Below are 20,034 nucleotides of genomic sequence, written 5' to 3'. Positions count from 1 at the left end.
AAACTGCGGTTTTCTTTTTTTAATTTAATTTTTAAAATTTAAATTAGAGACAAGATTGTTTTACATGTTACTCCCAGCTCCCTCCCTCCCCTCCACTAACACCCTACCTATCCAATACCATTTCTGCTCCCCAGGCAGAGTGAAGCCTTCCATTGGGGGGGGGGCTTCAGAGTTTGTCATATCCCCCCCCCCCCATGTGTCTAGGCTGAGGGCATATCCCTCTATGTGAAATGGGATCCCAAAGTCCATTCCTATGATAGGGATAAGTGCAAGAGGCCCCATATATTTCCAAGGCCTCCTCACTGACACTCACTTTTATGGGGTCTGAATCAGTTCCATGCTGGTTTCCCAGTGATCAGTCCGGAGGCCAAGAGCTCTCTCTTGTTCAGGTCAGCTGTTTCTGTGGGTTTCACCAGCATGGTCTTGACTGCTTTGCTCATCACTCCTCCTCCTCTGCAACTGGTTCCAGTTCAGTTTTTAGTTGTGGTTATCTGCTTTTACTTCCATCAGCTGCTGGATGAAGGCTCCAGGATGGTATATAAGTTAGTAGTCAATCTCGTTATCAGGGGAGGGCATTTAAGGTAGCCTCTCCTCTGTTGCTTAGTTAGTTGGTGTCATCATGTAGATCACTGGACATTTCCCTAGTGCCTGATTTCTCTTTAAACTTATACTGGCTCCCTCTCTGATGGTATCTCTTATTTTGCTCCCCTCTATTCTTCCTCCTACACAACCTTCCTGCTCCCTATGTCCTCTCCCCCTCCTCTCCTCCCCTTCTCATTCTCCTAGCTCCCTCTCCCCTCCCCCCATGCTCCCAATTTGCTCAGGAGATCTTGTCCCTTTCCCCTTCTCCGGGGGACCATATATGTCTCTTTTAACTGTGGTTTTCAAAGAAATTTTAGAAATCAGCTCACTTTGTGCATCCAGCAGGCCTTTGAGGCCTTTGCAAATTCCTTGCTTTTCTGGAAGGAGGCACAGATGTGGACAGGTGATTCGGACAGTATATTTTCTGAGCTCTGTTGTTAGTGTACCATTCCCTCTGTTACAAGAAGTCCTCCATGTCTTTAAAGCTGAGTTTCAGGCTTTCTGGAACTCCTCACACTACTCAGAAATGGGGAGCTTACATGATCTCAATGGGGCAACCACAGTAGGAACAGGTCCAGTGAACACAGGGTACCTCTGAATACCACCCATGTTTTGGATTTCATGGATGTATTCAGAAACACTAATGTAGCATAATTGGAGTCTAACATTGCACCCTCAAGCCTGGAGGAGGCAACAAGTGACTCTTTCTCCTCCCGTCCTCCTACACCTGTCAAGGTTAATTTTTAACCATGGGTGCATTGCAAAACATCCCTCCTGAAGAGCTTAATTCATGCATCTTGTTTTAAATGCTCTGGACTGGGTTTTAGCTAAGATGTAAGCAAATGCTAAGACAGAGGGAAATAACTTTCAGAGTTTTCGATTCCCTCGTTTGTTTTCTCTCCCGTTGGGTTTAAAATTTAGTCTGACATGAGTTGTTTCACAGGTAAGGAATGAAACTCTGAGAAAGACGAATATCCTGAGGGAGGGGTAGAGGTGAACAGGGGAGAGCCCAGCTCCCCCTTATTAAACCTAGCCAGCTTTGCTCAAGATCTACAATAGCATTGTGAGCCCTGTGCATGTGCTGGGGGATGGTTTTATTTTTGTTTTCATGGCACAGCCTTCTCTGTCTCTAGGGACAGGATGGTGGGGGGAGCAAGGGAGGGTGTTGGTAATCACAGGGGAAAGACTTCCCCTCTCTGCTAGACAGTGGGTGTGCCTTGCCTGTCTTGCTTTCTGCATATGTAAACCTGGGTTTGTTTATTAACTGAAAGGCATAGTCTTCCTTAGTGTGGGTTCTTTGAAATCCCTGGAGTTATAGGTTTGCCTCATACTGGATGTGCGACATTAAAATCATGGAGGAACATGTTCCTTTTACCCTAGATGATTTTGATTCATTCGGTCTTTTTCTGCTGCCTCCTTTTTTTTTTTTTTTTGATTTTTTTGCTCATTAACATCGGCGCACAAAAGCCCCTGAGAACCTTTCCATGTCTCAGGCTATGGCTCACTCGATGCCAGAGAGGACTTAGTCAAGACAGAAACCATGTCACAGAACTTTCAAACACATATTAATGATCATGAGAAAGTATCCTGACCTGGTGAAATCTGCTGAAGAGTAGAATCATGGGCTGCCTTTGCCTCTGAAATGAGTTGTACAAACCCCCGAGGAAAAGGATGCACACTAGCTTGAAACCTCCGAAGGTGAAGTGAACCTTCACTTTTGCTGGTAAGGTTTCCTGTGTGCTGGGTCTCAGCAGTCCCAGGAAAATGGGGCATGGACAGAGCACAGGTTGTCTTAAAGGGGTTTAACAGCCAAATGGAAATTATTTCCTAGGTATTGTGACATTTATACTTTTGGTTTACCAGTGAGTTGTATATTCCGCAGCACATTAAGTATGTTTATTAATTTGTGGGGCATCTTGGATCTAGAAAAGGTGAAAGGGAAAGTTGATGGTTTTCTCTTAAGGAGGAGTACTATACTGAGTTCTGCCAGCAGAGGGCTCCCTCCTTAAGCTAATAAAGCATGAATCTTATCAGTGGGGAAAGATTATTCTCACACTGCAGTCACATTATAGAGCCTCCATGGTACATATTGTACATGTTGAGGAAATTGTTTGAAACAAGGTGTTCATGACTACATGAAGACTATTCTAGGGTATACCACTTTACTGCAGATACTTTTGTTCTGAGACCATCAGATTTACATTGTAATCTCTAGGAGGTTCTAAGGTAGATCCAGGTATGCTTAAGAAGCCACTGTGTCTCTTTCTCCCAGCTCTTTTTTAGAGCAGGGCGATCATAGAAATAGAAAACAAATTTATTTTTCTTAAGCTAAAAGGAGAAAACAAAAAAGCCAGAGTTTTGTTATACTATGCATTTTTTTTTTTTGGTAACCTAAAATTAGAAAGTAAATTCCATTTCTTATCTGTTTTTACTTTCCATGACCAAGGAAAGCTAAGAGCAGACGATGGAGTTTAGGACCAAACATCTGAAGGATGAGTTCTTTTTTTTTTTTTTTTTCTTTCTCCCCTATAGCATGAAGGAATTTGCCTGAGGTCATATCTAAATTGTTGTTATGTTTTGAGATTTGGGGACTTTTGTGACGTTTAGTTATGTTCAAAAGGTTAAAGTGGGAACTTCTGTGTGGATGCGATGGGAACTTTCCTAGGAAAAGTCTTGAGTTTTTTTCTGGCCAGCCAACAATCCTAAACCTAGTTAGTTGTAACTTTCTCAAATAAAGGGCTGGAAGGGAGGTATGTCCTTCTCTGTCCTGTCTTTTGCCACGCCTAGTCGGCAGTTAACCCAGTGCAGACACACCTCTTAGAAAGTCTGATTAGAAAGTCCTAGGACCTTGAAGGTGAGCTGAAGTTAACCTCTTGAAAATCTGGGCTTGCATGGGGCGGCCAGCCGGTGTGCGAAGCTCTCTGTGAAGGGCTTTCCTGTTACACCTGCGGGGCCAACTGTGCCAATGTGTGGGAGGAGGTGGACACGAGAGTGAGGCACCCTGTTCTGGACTGTTCCGAGAGGTTCAGGCCTTCACAAACGCGGCTTTGATTCTATTTTTTGCTGAACTAGCTGGGCCATTTCCTGTGCCGCTTCACTGCGGGCCACTTGAGCCCCCGGAGCGGAGGTTGCCAGGGCATACAGGCACCATGGCCACCAGGAGGATTATTTTCAGCACCCCCTTACAATGAATGCCCTTCTCATTTCTAGGGCGAAAACGAGCAAGTTAGTCTTGCCTCGGCCACTTGTCAGCCTGATGACAACTTTGACTTTGACTTGGGTGCCCCTCCCCCTCCCCAAATCCCTAGCTCAGCAAATATTTGAACCTGCCCAAGTTAATCATGAAGCCGCGATCTTTATCTGAGAGAGACGTGCGAACGCCCGCCGGGGCTCCTTTCTTCCCCGGAGCAGTAGCGCGACCCAGGGGGGCTCTGCTCGCTGAGCTGGGGACGTGCTGCCTGGGCGGGGCGCGGGGCGGAGGGACCGGCTGCAGACTAGCCTGGGGGAGCCGGCGGCCTGGCTGAGAGTCAGCGCGCCCCCGCCTCGCGCGCTCTCCAGCTAGGCTCGCTACTGCCGGTACCGGGCGGGCGGGGGAGCCTGGGGGTTGGTCCCACTTGGTGGAAGAACAGCTTCTTTGGCTTTTTTTTTTTTTTTTTTTTTTCTCGGTGGGATACTGGCAGTTCAAAGCGAAACCGCTGAAATGCATAACCTGCAAAGTAAGTCGCTTTTCATTTATGCACTTCTGTGCACCGGGCTCTTTATCTGCAAGCCTGTCCTCTCTAGTTTGGCGTGTGTGTGTGTGTGTGTGTGTGTGTGTGTGTGTGTGTGTGTGTGTGTGTGTGTGTGTGTGTGTGTGTGTGTGTGTGTGTGTGTGTGTGTGTGTGTGTTGTGTACGCGCGCGCTGCCTGGGGAGAACAGATGGGCGATTAGGGGAGACACTCCCTTCTGTCCTGGGGGAGGGGGGCACTGTGGGGAAGAGATGGGGTTTGGGTTTGGAGTTTAGAAAGTAAGGGTCAGGAAGTTGGGACCAAGCCAGAACTTGCAGAGAACATGGAAAATCACCTGTCTCTCTGACCTGCCCCTTGGGTCCCCTTGCCACATGGCAACAGAAGTCTGCAGCTAGGCTGCCTGTAGGAGTGCTGCACACTGGCCCTTTGGGCTGACCGGTGGATTATACTGCCAAGGGGACTTATCTCTTTTACTTTGGGGAGAAGACTCAACATTTTTATTTAACCATTTTTAAAAAAAAAAAAAAAAACTTATCTAAGGACATACTTCATCACCACTTTTACCATTTTTATTTGAATTTTAGTTTAGATTTAAATTTTAGTTTAGATTTATTTAAACCTATAGGCAAATAGAGAAGCGTGAACTGGAAGAGATAGGGTTGAGTCTAACTGTCTCCAATAATGCAGAAATGCCCTAGAGAGGGGACTCTAATGGACAGCAGCCAGGGAACAGAATGCCTTGCTCTATTTCTAATGCTATGTGATTCCAAATGTGATAGAAATCTAACAGGGCTTCCGTGTTCCATAAATCTTCACATGGATGCATAACATCCACAGCCACAAAGCCCACTCTAGTTTTTAAAATGAAACCACATTTACACTGGAGCAGTACCCCTCCGTAATCGGGAGCTTCTAGCTCACAGTGGCAGTGGACCTCAAGCTCCAGTTGTGGTGACAGAATTACATACAAAATGATTTAAAGAACCAAAATAAATCATTAGATTTGTAGGGAAATTGATTTCTTTATATTGAACACTGCTAAGAAGGAATATTGTCCCCCGAGTAAGGCACTGAGCTGAAAGAAAGAATGGGGGAGGGCAGAGAGAGAGAGAGAGAGAGAGAGAGAGAGAGAGAGAGAGAGAGAGAGAGATTACATCACCTTCTTTAAAGCAGCTAGCAGTGAGATGGGTTTCTGAGTGAGATACTGGCAGAGAGCACCTGAACTCTGTGTTCTGATATATGGCCTCTTATTTTGGCAGAAGCATCTTGTTGTCCAGTGTTGTTAGGTAGAAACATTGAAACTCACCAGTGTTGACCATTATTGTTTCTGCAAATAATAGGCATCTTCATTCCTGTGCTGAGTTTTCATATTTATTCTGTAAAGTCTTATTTTGACCTTGGGATATTCTAGTACAGGCATTTTGTCTAAGGACTCTTTTAGCTTCCCTTTTTAATGAGGTGCATTTATGACTATGTTTAAGAATTATGGAAGACTGTATTAAGTATCCAGAGAGCTTGATCCTTTCTGCTTCTCACACATATGGCCGATATTTAAGAACTATAAAATAGAGCTTAAGAGTAGTAGTTTGATGCCTTTGTAAGATTTTTAGGCCACTGAAAAGCCAGGCTATCTCTAAGCCCATATGCACTAAGGACGGAGCTAGAAGCTGCAGTTTATCAGCCATTTGTCAGTCTGCCAACAGCGGAATGTACCATGCTGCAGGGAGTAATAAAAAGGGAATTAAAGAACTCACTGCTGGAAGAGAGCAGGCAAATTAAACACCTTTCGAAACGATGAGCATGTAGACATTGCAGCTGTGTGGCATGTAGGTTCTCGGAGAGAGGCTGGGGCTGTGTGAAGCTGGCATCCAGGAGAACTGATGAAGCAGGAGTGGTCTGGTGACATTTTTCTGACTTGATTGGCTGGGGCGTGTGATGTAATAGGTTACAGTGCAGCCCCGTATAGGTTTTAAAATGAATTCCAAGACACCATTACAAAGAAAGCCGGACTCTTTTCTTATAACTGAGCACAGCCGAGGAAACTCTCGCACAAATGTACACCACGGTTTGGACTATGGAAGACCTGGACTTAGAGTGTGCCAAGACAGATATAAACTGTGGCATGGACTTGATGTTTTATATAGAAATGGATCCACCAGGTAATACTGCAGTATTAATGGAGAGAGCTAGTTAATTTTGTGACTTAATTTTTTTTTTTTTTTTGGAAAGCCGCTGTAACAGATACTCTTGGGCTTGCTATTTTTACTGATTTGTTTCACGGTTTAAAATTAGTCTGATTAGAACTTTAAAATTAAACAGATTGTTGACTGTAGCAGCAAGCAGCTTGGGCTGTATTTGATACATGCTGGTTCTTGCTGAATGGATGGGAACTAGATTCCACTTTTCTGCTGCTGGCATCTTTTGTTAATTGTGATCCTTGGCAAGTTGGGCTATATTGTTGTATATTGTTCCTTTAATTAAGGGGACGCGTCCTTTGTGCTGTTTTCTCCGCTGGCTGTGGACTCTGGCAGTGTGGTACTTTGCTGTGGTAATGCCGGGTGTTTTAGAAAGCATGTGAGATGTAGCAGTGACTCAAACTCATGTCTGATGACCTGAAACTCTCGTAAATTAAATCAGACGTGGAGACTCGCTTGCTCTCTCAAGCTGAGATACTACAATGGAAAAAGAAGTTGGCTTTCCTTGCCTTTGTAAGAGTCTTGCTAGACACCTGAAATCATCTGGGGTGTAAATTAAAGAAGTCACAGTGCTTTCAAAGTTAATGTTTCGGATTTAGCTAAATATCTAGGATCCTGGTTGTTCCCTCTGGGGTTAGCCTTCCCTGCAATGAAGAAATTCAGAAATGCTGAGGGCTTCTTGTCACCTTTTTTCTGTCACTATGTGCATACTGATTTGACATTGAAGAAGGGGATAGGGGTTTTGATGGGACCTAACATGTAGAGCACAATGTCCCCCAGCAGAATAGTAATATGAAGACTAAGGAGATTTAGGTCACAGATGAGTTTCCTAAAGTGGCTTTGGCAGAGCTGTGCCTGGAGAAGTAACAGAGAAAGCCAGTTCTTAAAGCACACTGCTGTAAATGGGAGCTCTTAAAAGATGTGATTACTGCGCTCCTGCAGGACAGAGCCACCAAATTTTCTCTTTCATAATTAAAGAAGAGAAGAAATGAAGCCAACTCCTATTATTTCTGCAGCTCAGATGTTTCTAGTTACTTTAGATGGAGCTGCCTGAGCACATAACTTAACACAGCTAAAATCTAGAAGTAGAAATGTTGACTCTGGATTAGCTTTGAAAATTTCTCCCATAGTTAGCCCCACTTATTTCTTAACCTCTAGTTATGTCTGTCTGTCTGTCTGTCTGTCTGTGTCGTCCTCCCCCCCACCCCCCACCTCCCGACACACACACACACACATTGTAAATGTCTTAGTAAATTCAATTGCCTTTTAACTGAAAATAGAATTTTCATGCATTTTTAGTTAAAATAAAATTACACCACTCCCCCCCCCCTTACTCTTCGTTGTTGTAATGAAATGTTGTTCATATGAAAAGATTCGAGTTGTTCATATGAAAAGATTCGAGCCTAATTTTAAGTGTGCACTTGGAGTCAGGATTACAAACAACTTTTTTTTCTCCCTCCTTTGCCTGCAGCACTGCCCCCTAAACCACCCAAGACCACTACTGTAGCCAACAACGGCATGAACAACAATATGTCCTTACAGGATGCTGAATGGTACTGGGGAGACATCTCAAGGTAAGGCCACGGGGCTCTGCATCCACCAGGGAGGTTTTGAGTAAGAGGACACAAAGCACCAGCTTGCTGAATTCCATTTTTAGGATGTCATCCAACATAAGCATGAAGCATAGTTGGTTCTTTTCCAAAGACGACCAGAAAAGTCACTGAGCGCTGGAGCACTGTGGGTGCTGGATGACACAGGAAATTAAATACCCAGGAAGTGTCCCTGTTGACAGAGATGTCAGGGAAGCACCGTACCAGGGTGACAGAGCACTGCCTGCTTTCTCTCCAGTGAGCAGGACTTTAGGGATTTGGGTTATTGCTCCCTTCACATACCCTTTTAGCTTTTCGAGTGCTTAGTGAGTGGGCTGGGAGAGCCTCTTTGTGGATTATGACTTTCTGTGTTGGTTTATCAGAAAATGATTTAAAAGGAAAAAAAACAACTTTGTATTATAGATATGCCAGTTATGTAAATGGGTACATGTACACATATGCCAATAGTGTAAATAGTTTACATAAGTGTATGTATCATGCACTTATGTTTAGTGGGATGAATTTATAACATTTCTGTTTAAGCAAAGAGAAATTGTTAGTTACCTTTGAAAATGTGCAATACTGACATGTGGCTCTACAAGGACAGGAGAATGTAAAGATATGGAACCTCTTTCATTTTCTGCTCACTGTCCTAAAGAATGGTGTCTGTTAAGGCTAAGGGTATGGCCCAGTGGTGCAGCAATCCTGAGTGCAGGAGGGAAGATGGTGTCTGTCTGTGTCTTGTCAGTGTGCTGTCTGTCATTCAAAGTTGAAAAGTAAGCATGGTCTTATATTGTGTTCATTTCAGGGAAGAAGTGAATGAAAAACTCCGAGATACAGCTGACGGCACCTTTTTGGTACGAGATGCATCTACTAAAATGCACGGCGATTATACTCTTACACTAAGGTGAGCCAGGGAGTCAGCTGTAATTGGGATGTCTGGGTTGTCATGAAAATATTTCTTCATTAGATATTTTTTCTCCTTAAACCTGCAGCTAAAGTAATGGGTTTCTTTAGAGTATTTTCAAACATACTTGTTCATCCCTCTCCCCCAAGAGCACCTCACTACTGCATCAAAAAACTTTAATAATCATTATCTTTATATTTACAGGAAAGGAGGAAATAACAAATTAATCAAAATATTTCACCGAGATGGAAAATATGGCTTCTCTGATCCATTAACCTTCAACTCTGTGGTTGAACTAATAAACCACTACCGGAATGAGTCTCTAGCTCAGTATAACCCCAAGCTGGATGTGAAGCTGCTCTACCCAGTGTCCAAATACCAGCAGGTAATGTCCTCAGAACTCTTCCCACTGAAGTCACACAGGACCAAGCCACCCCCGACGCAGAAAATGATTTCAAATTGGCATTTGACAAACATTGCACCATGATTGGAATTTCACAATGACTGAATGAGATAACACATTGACTGTTTCATTAAGGATTGTTATTTGAGTGAATACCTTATCAGTTGAGTTCTTTTTTCTGCCTTGTATATCCTTCCAGGATCAAGTTGTCAAAGAAGATAATATTGAAGCTGTAGGGAAAAAATTACATGAATATAATACTCAATTTCAAGAAAAAAGTCGGGAATATGATAGATTATATGAAGAATACACCCGTACTTCCCAGGTGAGTTTCAGATATGTTGGAGTAACACATGTTATAAATCAGATTCAAAAGAAGAATTGTGTCTAGCCCTTTCCAGTGTGGCCCATGCTCATAAGAATCGCTCATTAATCCTGCTTCTAACTGGCAGGTTATTGTGAGCTTTCAGTTCATTCCTGATTGGAGACTTCTGTCCAGGCTGTATACTAGTAATAACTGCTAATGTCAGTTTGTCCAAGCTCTGGGATGGAAATTGCATATCTATCCCCCTGCAAAGCAACATGGATGATACAAAATAAAATTTCCTTTTAAAAGATGGATCAGGTTGTACTTACATATTTAAGAGTACATACACACACACCATTCGTAGAAAAAGAAGCCATGGATTTGAAAGAAAGCATGGGGAGTATATGGGAGGGTTTAGAGAGAGGAAAGGGAAGAAGAAAATATAATGTGATCTCAAAAAAAAAGTAAGAGAAATAATTTTAAAAAGTAAAAGTAGACAGAAAATTCTCCACAAGAAATGTCTGTTTCTATATTCTTTGGCTAGAGTTTGTGAATTCCTCTCCGATTCTGATAATAGAATACACGCCAGCTTTCCCTATGCCCTGGTCCTGTATTGAGGGTATATAGTACAGCCTTCTCCCCAACCTCCACCCCTTGTACAGTTGCTTAAGCAATATAGAGATGATGTGGAGTTGATGAGAAAAATCGCACATGCCCCTTGTGGCCATTACATCACTTCAGTAAGGAACTTAAGCATCTGGCTGTTAGTGGCTAAGAGGGCTCCTGTAGCTAAGCTTTTGGTGCCCACGGATGTCTGTACCAACTAGCAGCACATTTATATTGCATCCCTAGCTAGCTTGCCTCTCTCAGTGAGAAGTCGTATTCTGAAAGGGATGACATTGTCTTTTGAAACTTGTGTTGCAGGAGATTCAGATGAAAAGAACAGCTATCGAAGCATTTAATGAAACCATAAAAATATTTGAAGAACAATGCCAGACCCAGGAGCGGTACAGCAAAGAATACATAGAAAAGTTTAAACGTGAAGGCAACGAGAAAGAGATTCAAAGGTAGATGCGCCATAAACATCCCCAGTACCCTTGTGACAGAAGTAACAAAAATTGTTTTAGACTGGTGGTCGAAGTAATGCTCTCCCTTCCAGTCATTTGAGCAGTTTTAAAATGGAATGAACAAAGCTTCCTAAATGTTGGGGACCTTCATGGCTGATCCAGGTACTTAGCCATTTGTTTCTCCCACCTGCAGGATTATGCATAACTATGATAAGCTAAAGTCTCGAATCAGTGAGATCATTGACAGTAGGAGGAGATTAGAGGAAGACTTGAAGAAGCAGGCAGCCGAATACCGCGAGATTGACAAGCGCATGAACAGCATTAAGCCAGACCTCATTCAGCTGAGAAAGACAAGAGACCAATACTTGATGTAAGTGTTTGAAATAGAGCCCGAAGAACTGACAGCGCCTAAAACCAAAGAGGGGGTCCTCAATACTTTTCCTCTTTTGCAAAACTCTTTCAGGTGGCTGACGCAGAAAGGTGTTCGGCAGAAGAAGTTGAACGAGTGGTTGGGAAACGAAAACACTGAAGAGTAAGTAGCTGCCGCAGATGGGTGGCAGGCAGCGTGGAGTTTTGCTAGCAGGTTTTTCACTGACCTTAGGACATCTCTCAAGCAAAAATGTAGAAACTCAGTAGCATTATCCAGAGTTTTACAAAGGGACAGTTGAGCCCAGGAAGACAGGGGTGTTGTTTTATTTTCCCCCACAATTGTGTAAATTGACCCTATGTGTTCATAATGATGTCCCTGAACATCAGAAAAATCCCCAAATATTTTTGGAACGATGAGTATAAAACAATTACATTTAGTATATTTTGAAGGTTAAGTATATATTTAGTATGAATTATCTGAGAACTGGCAATCTTCTTAATACTGTCCTTGCCCTCTGCCCAGGTACCTAAGGGTGATTGCCGACTTGAAAGTGGGGATAATAATAACTTTTGCTAGCCATTCCAGGGGGTGGGGGGGAGAGGTAGTGAGGATGCTGAGTCGCCTGCTCGGAAGGAGAACTTGGGGGCAGGCTGGGCTTCCACCCCCTTGACTCACAAACCTCCGTTTTTGCCTCTGTAGCCAATACTCACTGGTAGAAGATGAAGAGGACCTGCCCCACCACGATGAAAAGACATGGAATGTTGGCAGCAGCAATCGAAACAAAGCTGAGAATCTATTACGGGGGAAGCGAGATGGCACTTTTCTTGTCCGGGAGAGCAGTAAGCAGGGCTGCTATGCCTGCTCTGTAGTGTAAGTAACTCTAGAAAAATTACTCGTTATATTTCATTCATTTGTTCACTAGAGATCAGGATCTGAAAAAAAGTTTTAACCTCAAAAAATCATATGCTATGGTCTAGACAGAAAGATGAATCTCTTAAGAACCTAACAGAGCCGGATGGTGGTGGCGCACGCCTTTAATCATTTTTGGGAGAACATCACTGAACATAAAGTAACCCTTCAGGGATTGACCAAAGCAAGAAGAGGAAGGACCCCATTGAGATCATGCAGAGATATACCCCAAAGGAGGCATATTTCTGTCTTGAGGCCCAATTCCTTTTTATTGCACAATAGTTTCAGGAGTACCTTGAAAAGTAATTGGAAGGTTGAGCATAATGTCTGTAATCCTAGCACTCAGTGACTGAGATTAGTACAGGCTGTATATGGAGACCCTAAGTCAAACAAAAGAAGAACAATGGCTTTGGATTCACTAGCATCATCGGGACAGAGAAACAATGTTCTCTTGTGTGGATAGACACTAAAAGTACCTTATAGTCTATCACTGCTTCATTTAAAAATAATTCCTATAAGACCCACAGAGGGAGAATTTTTAGTTAAGACGAGAGAATAGAAGAATTCAGAATAAATGCCAAGATAGAGAGTTGTGATAACATTTCAAGGAGAGCCTGAACGAGACCTGTCGATTATAACCCGAGGAAAGTTAGCATGAGGTCTCACAGAGACAGCAATACCAGCACCTATGAGGTTGGAAACTGCCATTTGTCCCACACTTGCAGCATGTGACATGTAGCCACACATCTGTTAAGCACTCATCTCTTGTCTCATAGGAACCCTAATACATATGTTGTGCCTCCCCCGCCTTTAAGCCATTTAACAGTCCAGGGAAGCAGGCCCAAATGTGTGTGTGTGTGTGTGTGTGTGTGTGTGTGTGTGTGTGTGTGTGTGTGTGACTTGACCAGTAAAAGCAGCACTAATAGTTTACTGTGGCTTTGGGGCTTTGGCTCTCCAGCAGTGAAACAGACCCATTCACTGTGCCCATCCATGATGACTGGCTTTGTTAAAAAAAAAAAAAAAAAAAAAAACCCTGCAGCATTCTGTTTGTCTGAGACCAGCTCCAAAGACTTTTTTGTTCTCTCTCCCCTTCCAGGGTAGATGGCGAAGTCAAGCATTGCGTAATCAACAAGACTGCCACTGGCTATGGCTTTGCCGAGCCCTACAACCTGTACAGCTCCCTGAAGGAGCTGGTGCTACATTATCAACACACCTCCCTCGTGCAGCACAATGACTCCCTCAATGTCACACTAGCATACCCGGTATATGCACAACAGAGGCGATGAAGCGCGCGCCACCCTCGGATCCAGTTCCTCACCTTCAAGCCACCCAAGGCCTCTGGGAAGCAAAGGGCTCCTCTCCAGCCCGACCTGTGAACTGAGCTGCAGAAACGAAGCCGGCTGTCTGCACGTGGGACTAGAGCTTTCTTGGACAAAAAGAAGTCGGGGAAGACACGGCCGCCTAGGGCTGTTGGATGACTAGACATTTCTAACCTTATCCTTTTTCTTTCTTTTTTAATTTAAAGCCACAACATACACCAACACACAGAGAAAAAGAAATGCAAAAATCTCTCCGTGCAGGGACAAAGAGGCCTTTAACCATGGTGCTTGTTAATGTTTTCTGAAGCTTTACCAGCTACAAGTTGGAACTTTGGAGACCAGAAGGTAGACAGGGCTGAAGAGCCTGGGCCTGGGACCGCTTGGTCCAGCCTGGTTTAGCCTGGGTGTCGCTGGGTGTGGTGAACCCAGACACGTCGCACTGTGGGTTACTTCCTTTTTAATGAACGAATGATGTGAAGCGGAGAGGCATGTCTGCTCTCACAGGACACTTTGAGAGAACATTGATGCAGTATGTTCGGAGGAAAAACAAAAACACCAGAAAACGTTTTGCTTAAAACTTGTCAAATCAACAACCCACAAACAGAATAAAGGAGTGTGGACAAGGGAACTTAAAATGACATTCAGTATATAAAATATGTACATATTATTGGGTGACTAACTATCAAATAGATGGATTTGTATCAATACCAAATAGCTTCTGTTTTGTTTTGCTGAAGGCTAAACGTGCAGCGCTATGCAATTCTTACTTTTTATTACGTCGTTACCAGTTTCAAACACACCTTCAGAAGAAGCTTTCCCTCATGCCCCGGTTTTTGTTGCTTGAAAATATTGTCCCTCGTTTTTGTTAATATTTGTTTTGTTATTCTTACTTTTTTTTTCTTAAGAAATGTACAGGATGCCAGAAAGGAAAATGGCTTAAGAATTAAAACTATGAAATATTTTACAGTTTTTCTTGTACAGAATACTTGGCTGTTAGCCCAAGGTTAAAAAGTTCATAACAGATTTTTTTTTTTTTTTTTGACTAAATGTTGGGCAGGGCCTGATAAGCTTTGAAGCTGCTTTATTCAATAAAAAAGAAAAAGAAAATGATATATGATGTGACAAAGTATTGCTGAGTCCAACAGTGTTGTTTTAAGACTCTTGAAATACGGTACCTGGCAATGTTTGTTTCCTAATGAATTGTGAACTTCTTGAATCTGGAGGGGAAGGTAGCCATGGGTTGTAACAGGTGGGAGGGGCGGGAGGGGAGCAGGTAAGGTGGTGTGCACTTTCTGGGGATTCCAGAGAAGGGGAGAAGTGAGGCTGCTTTGTCTCCATTTGGTAGTTATTACTAATTAACAGCAACTCCAGACCTACTCTAACTCCATCGCAGCGTAGCTGGCCAGCATCTCTGTTCTCACGAAAGAAGTGCTGAGTTTGTTTTGGGGTTCCTGGAATGTGCCCTTTTTGTTGTTGTTGTTGAACACACTGGTCTCAAGATTGAATCTCTGCATTTAGAAGATGTGTTCTTTCTCCTTTTAATATTGGGTTAGTCACAGCAGCCAGCCACCATTCGTTTCAACAAAAGCGTGATCTGAAAAGCAATCCTTTCGATTGGGCTTTGTTATCTTCCTAGCTCTCCATTCACTGTAGAACGTGCAAGTAGATGGTCACTATGCTTTGTAGAAATGGTGAAAAGAAATGCAAATGGCAGTTCTTCTCATTCACATCACTGTGCATGTTGTACTCGATGGTGAGGAAAAGGAGCAGTTGGTGGCATCTTTAAGACAAGTGTTCAAGTTTCGCTACCCTGATGTGCATGTGCAAAAGCTGGTGTGTTCATTGGGAATTGTCATGTGCTGTGAAGAGTGGAAGCTAACCAAAGTCATGGTCACAGCCCTGTAGATTCAAAGAGCACCTTCAGCTTCATTTCCCCTTTCTCAATATTAGACATACCCACTGTTTTTTGCTGTTTTCATCTTTTGGAATTTGCAGCCTGGTGGCTGGGTTAATGGTCTGTAGAATGTATTGTTTTTCTTCCTATGAAGCCATTGCTCATCCTCACAAGCAAAAGTTGGTCAGCCAGACTGTGAGCCCGCAAACTTGACCCTTCTAACCTGACTGAGTCCTTACTGACAGGCAATTGATGATTTCCTGGGTTTACTCTGGGCTTTGCAACCTCCCATGGTAGCATTCTGCCATGCCACATAAGACTGAACAGTTAATAGTTGTTTGTAAGCTAGGTTGTGGTTGGAGTTGCTTTCTTTTTTTCTTCCATTCTTTTTTTTTCTTTTTTTTAAGTAGCACATCATGTATGCTATCCCATACACATAACTTTCATTTTAATTTTTAAAATAGATCTGAGATTAGCCATTCCAAGTTCTGTTAGTGTTTTTTTTCTTCAACACTCTTTGCAAGATGACTTGCAAAAAATGTCTCATCTCACAGACTTTGGTACAATAGATTTTCCATTAGTCAGAAGGCAGAAGTCATTTTTCTACACAATAGTGAACTGTGTCGCACCTGTCCTGCTGAGTGCCTTTTTGATGACAGGTTAGTATGCCACCAAGTCAGTCCTTAGAGAAGTCTGATTACTAAGTTTCTGTGATCATCAAGGCAGTCATCCAGTAGCATCTATTGAGTGGTTCATGAGTGTAGATGGATACAGCACTCCTGATATGCAAGCATCCCCACATAGCTTTTCTCACCAACTGTCACATCCTAAAGACAGCCAGACACTAAGCTGCTGAAAGGCTGAGCTAGACTAAAGCAGTGGGGGGGTTGGGACCACATATCCCACACCAGAGCGGTCATAACCACATGAAAAGGCAGCAAGCATATGTTTGCAACATTTGACAACTTCACGGCCCTGGATATATGTATATATGTATATGTGCATGGACTGTGTTTTCAGTACACCTTTCAGCCACACAGATCCACAGTCGAGTTCAAATACCTAACAAGCAGGTGTCTAGTACAGTCTTGTATATGTGTGTGGGTTTTTTTTTTCCTTTGATGTTGCTTCGTTTTGTCTTGTAAAGGTGAACATTGTTGGCAAATAAAGTGAGAAGTTCATCATTTGACATTTTTCTGTTTTTAGAAGCTACGCCCTTTCAGGGAGCAGGTCTGAATGTCTTGCTTACCTGACATATATTTGTTTTCAGTGTTGTCAAGTCAGAGTGTGTTTCTGTGAGCTGTCAGTGTGAGGAACCAATCCCTTTGTCACATATCTGGTTAAGAGCTAGTAACTTGTTTGGGAAGTCCTACTGTTGTTTCTTATTGGGAGAAGGTTCCTGCTGGTTTTCCCAACTGTGCTTTTGCAATGCATGGTATCTAAGTCAGTTGGAAAAGTGGGCGTTGCTGTCTGTTTGAATTTAGGGTCATTTAAGAAAGGGGCAGTTAAAAGCACAATGCCTCACATGGGACAAAGTTCCAAAATGCCAAATTCTCCTGTTTTTTTACAAAAATCTATAGTTATATATCAAATAACTAGTAGTGAGGGTAGGGAGAATGTGGCTCATTGAACAGACTCTCCAACTTCACACCGAACTTGTCACCATGAGATAGCATTGGCTGCCCAGGATGCTGCTATTTAAGAAAAAAATAAAAAGCAAAACAAAACAAAACAAAAAAAAAACCCCACCCTCATTTATATGTGTGTATTTTTTAAAGCTACACTCTGTTCAATGTTTTTACAAATCTGTTTATATGACATTGATAAAATAAAGTTGGTCTTTTGACGAGAGGGAGGATGTCATGGTCAGTTGTAATTTTGCCTTTACAAGGCAACTGGGGTGGGGGGAGGGAGTGTGCCTCCTTGACATTTTGTTCAAGTTATAGATTCAGTGAAGCTATGTATTGTTTTAAGTTGCTTAATGCATTGTATTAGGTCCTCAAACAGAATAAAGGTTGTTTTGAAACTTAAGTTTCCATTTGAAATTTTAGTTTTCACCGGAGACATTTCTAAATTCCCACCAACCCATTTGTTGCATTATCCCAACCCAGTTTTATAAACAAAAGGTACAAGTTGATCACTTGGATGTGCTCAATATTATGTATGTAGCATCTTAATGTTCAAATGGTAAAAATGAATACCTCTGGGTGATAGCATTTCAAGGCATGTTTTTGCTATTTAAAAACAAAAGGCTCATTTTTCTCCATCCTTCCCATCCTCCACCCAACCTTAACAATTAGCTACTAATACCTATGGTTTTTGATGGCTTCTGGTTTGTCTTTTGTAACTGGATAATCTAACCTCATGGTACAAAACCAGAATGCAGTGGTGTGACTTGAGGCTATAAATAGGGCCAAGTTACTCCCCTAAAGCCAGTTTGCTTTAACGACTGGTCAAGAAGTAGCTCTTACTGTTAAAAGACTTCCCCACTGACATTTCCTGCTAGGTGAACCTGTGACCACACTACTGTGTATGTATATATGTAGGTCCCACTATGAGGCTGCTAGACAAGAAGACATAACGTAGTAGTTTAGGTGAGAGAACCCACATTTACTGCCATGCCAACAATGGCTGCTGCATGTTAGGCATGGCAGTAGCTCTGAGGTTCATGTCCTGCCTTTTCCTAGCTCTGTGGTATCTTAGAACTCATTCTCTGGATACTGTCCCCTCTGGTTTCCATGAGCAAGTCTCTTCCAGGGCTGCAGTTTCTGCTGTATGGGTTTTCAGTACACCTTCAGTACCTTCAGGTGTGAATGACATCCTGTACATCAGCTCTCAGACCAGGCTCTGGTCAAGTCTTCCAAATGTCTGCAGTCTCATGCTGCTCCTAACCCCTTGTTTTCCCAATATAGCCTCTTTTTTGGTTTCTGAACCCTTTCATCTGCTGAGTAATTCTACTTACTTAATTCTGCCTGGGAGAAACACTGACATGCATTACCTAGTGGCAAGGATGCATTCTGGAAAATGGAATGCCTGTTTAATTTTGTCATTGTGTGAATGTCATAGAGCATGTTTCCATGCATGTAGATGGCATAGCTTGTTACACTACACCTGGGCTATGGTGGCATGTACCTATGGGTCCCTAGGGCCCAAAGCGACTGAAGAATGGGAGAGTAGGTGAGGCATAGAGTCAAGACACATGAACTTGAGCTATCTGGGGCTACTGCTACTGTAATACAGCAAACTTTTACAGAAAAAAAAACATTATAATATGCCAATATATATGCCAATAACAACTGTCAGATCTCAGGTACTGCCCAGGCTACTTTTACACCAGCTTGCACTATAGGTTTGTTTGCAACAGCCTTCCTTCAATCATGACAATAAGTTGTGCTGGTGTCACAAGTGTGTGTGTGTGTGGGGGGGGATTCCATATTCATGCTAATCTTAGGGACCCGCCATTGTATCTGTGACCCAGAGTCTCTGAGATGTTACTATGACTGGCCTCTGACACACCATGTGGTTATTAGCCATTATACTCTCCCTATATTTTCTCCAAACTAATCCCCCAACAATTATATATGAGTTAGAAGATATTGCCCCCATTCTAGAGGCCAGAAAAGCCTAGGTGTGATGTGACTTATTCAAGATCTTGCAGCATGTTAGAATGTAGAGTGCCAAGGCCATCTCACTCAAAGCCAAGGAGCCCTCCCACCTCAAGACAGAATCTAAAGACTTCCCATGAAAACTTTCACAGAGAAGTTCAAAGAAGGGTCACCAGTAACTCTTCCTGCTCGGGAGTGAACAATGTGACACAGCTGGTAAGGAGACCATGGTGGCCAATGACAAGTGGCCTGACATAACATGCTCTTGCTCAGAGCCCATCAGCATCAGCTGGTACTTTGTTGAAATGCCGACTCCCAGATGTCATCCCTCACTTGGTAACTCAAGAGTAGAGCTGTCACTATACTCCAGCAAACTCTGCAGACTCTCCATGGGTACAAAGGGTTGAAAATGGTAATGTCACCTCTTCAGAGTACTTCTAGTATTTTTATCAACAAGTATTACCATTACTACATGCTAGAAATGTTACATCATGATACAATGGATGTTCATGGTATGGACTCCACAGGGAAAGGGAAATGGTCTAATTTGCAGTGGGAGAGGCCCTGTTGGTCTTACTGCTGCCTCTAACCAGCTCTAGGAACCTAGCCAGCTCATGTACCCATCCAGTCAAAGTCTGAATCTGCAGGCCCTTGAGCCTCTTTTTAGAATATAGAGAGGGAATTTGGTGAATTGAGAGAAATCATCCCCCAACACTTCAGTTACAATCTAACTACAATTAGAGCCCACAAGCATAACTGGTGACTACAGGGCTACGGTCAATCTGAATGTCTGTTAGCCCTTTGCACTGTCAGCAAGATGGCTGAGGGACAGCATTGCAGAACTGGAGTCTGGTAGTCTTGCTGACATCCTTCCAAGTGAACCCAAACTGGCACCTGAGTTCTCTAAGGTGTCATATTTCAAAATGACCTCTGATCATCTGACAACAGGAGGCGTGGAGGCCTACCAAATCCTCTAGGCCAGTAGTTCCCAACCTTCCTAATACCGCGACCCTTTAAAACAGTTTCATATTTTGGGGTGATCCCCAATCATAAGATAATTTTCATTGCTACTTCTTATCTGTAATTTTGCTACTGTTATGAATCATGTAATTATCTGTGTCTTCTGACAGTATTAGGAGACCCATGTGAGAGGTTTGGG

The 20,034-nt window shown here is 42.9% G+C and overlaps 1 protein-coding gene and 1 long non-coding RNA gene across 3 annotated transcripts in view; one reads left to right on the top strand and one right to left on the bottom strand.

Moving 5' to 3' along the window:
- Positions 1 to 17,301, top strand: part of Pik3r1 (phosphoinositide-3-kinase regulatory subunit 1) — an 82,165-nt gene extending 64,864 nt beyond the window's left edge. For both annotated transcript variants that reach the window (XM_027401585.2, XM_027401584.2), the window contains exons 8-16: positions 7,977 to 8,079; positions 8,903 to 9,001; positions 9,206 to 9,386; positions 9,604 to 9,729; positions 10,636 to 10,778; positions 10,972 to 11,148; positions 11,242 to 11,310; positions 11,848 to 12,018; positions 13,154 to 17,301. In XM_027401585.2, the coding sequence (XP_027257386.1) occupies positions 7,977 to 8,079; positions 8,903 to 9,001; positions 9,206 to 9,386; positions 9,604 to 9,729; positions 10,636 to 10,778; positions 10,972 to 11,148; positions 11,242 to 11,310; positions 11,848 to 12,018; positions 13,154 to 13,343 (1,259 nt within the window). In that variant the 3' untranslated portion in view covers positions 13,344 to 17,301. The remainder of the gene's footprint in view (positions 1 to 7,976; positions 8,080 to 8,902; positions 9,002 to 9,205; positions 9,387 to 9,603; positions 9,730 to 10,635; positions 10,779 to 10,971; positions 11,149 to 11,241; positions 11,311 to 11,847; positions 12,019 to 13,153) is intronic.
- The window catches only part of LOC103163005, a 166,898-nt gene continuing 156,244 nt past the window's right edge, over positions 9,381 to 20,034 (bottom strand). Inside the window, exon 4 of the long non-coding RNA XR_004768516.1 lies at positions 9,381 to 9,634. This is a non-coding gene — a long non-coding RNA (uncharacterized LOC103163005). The remainder of the gene's footprint in view (positions 9,635 to 20,034) is intronic.

The sequence above is a fragment of the Cricetulus griseus genome, chromosome 2 (assembly GCF_003668045.3).
Source record: "Cricetulus griseus strain 17A/GY chromosome 2, alternate assembly CriGri-PICRH-1.0, whole genome shotgun sequence".
Lineage (NCBI taxonomy): Eukaryota > Metazoa > Chordata > Mammalia > Rodentia > Cricetidae > Cricetulus > Cricetulus griseus.
This window is presented reverse-complemented; position numbering and strand designations above follow the sequence as displayed.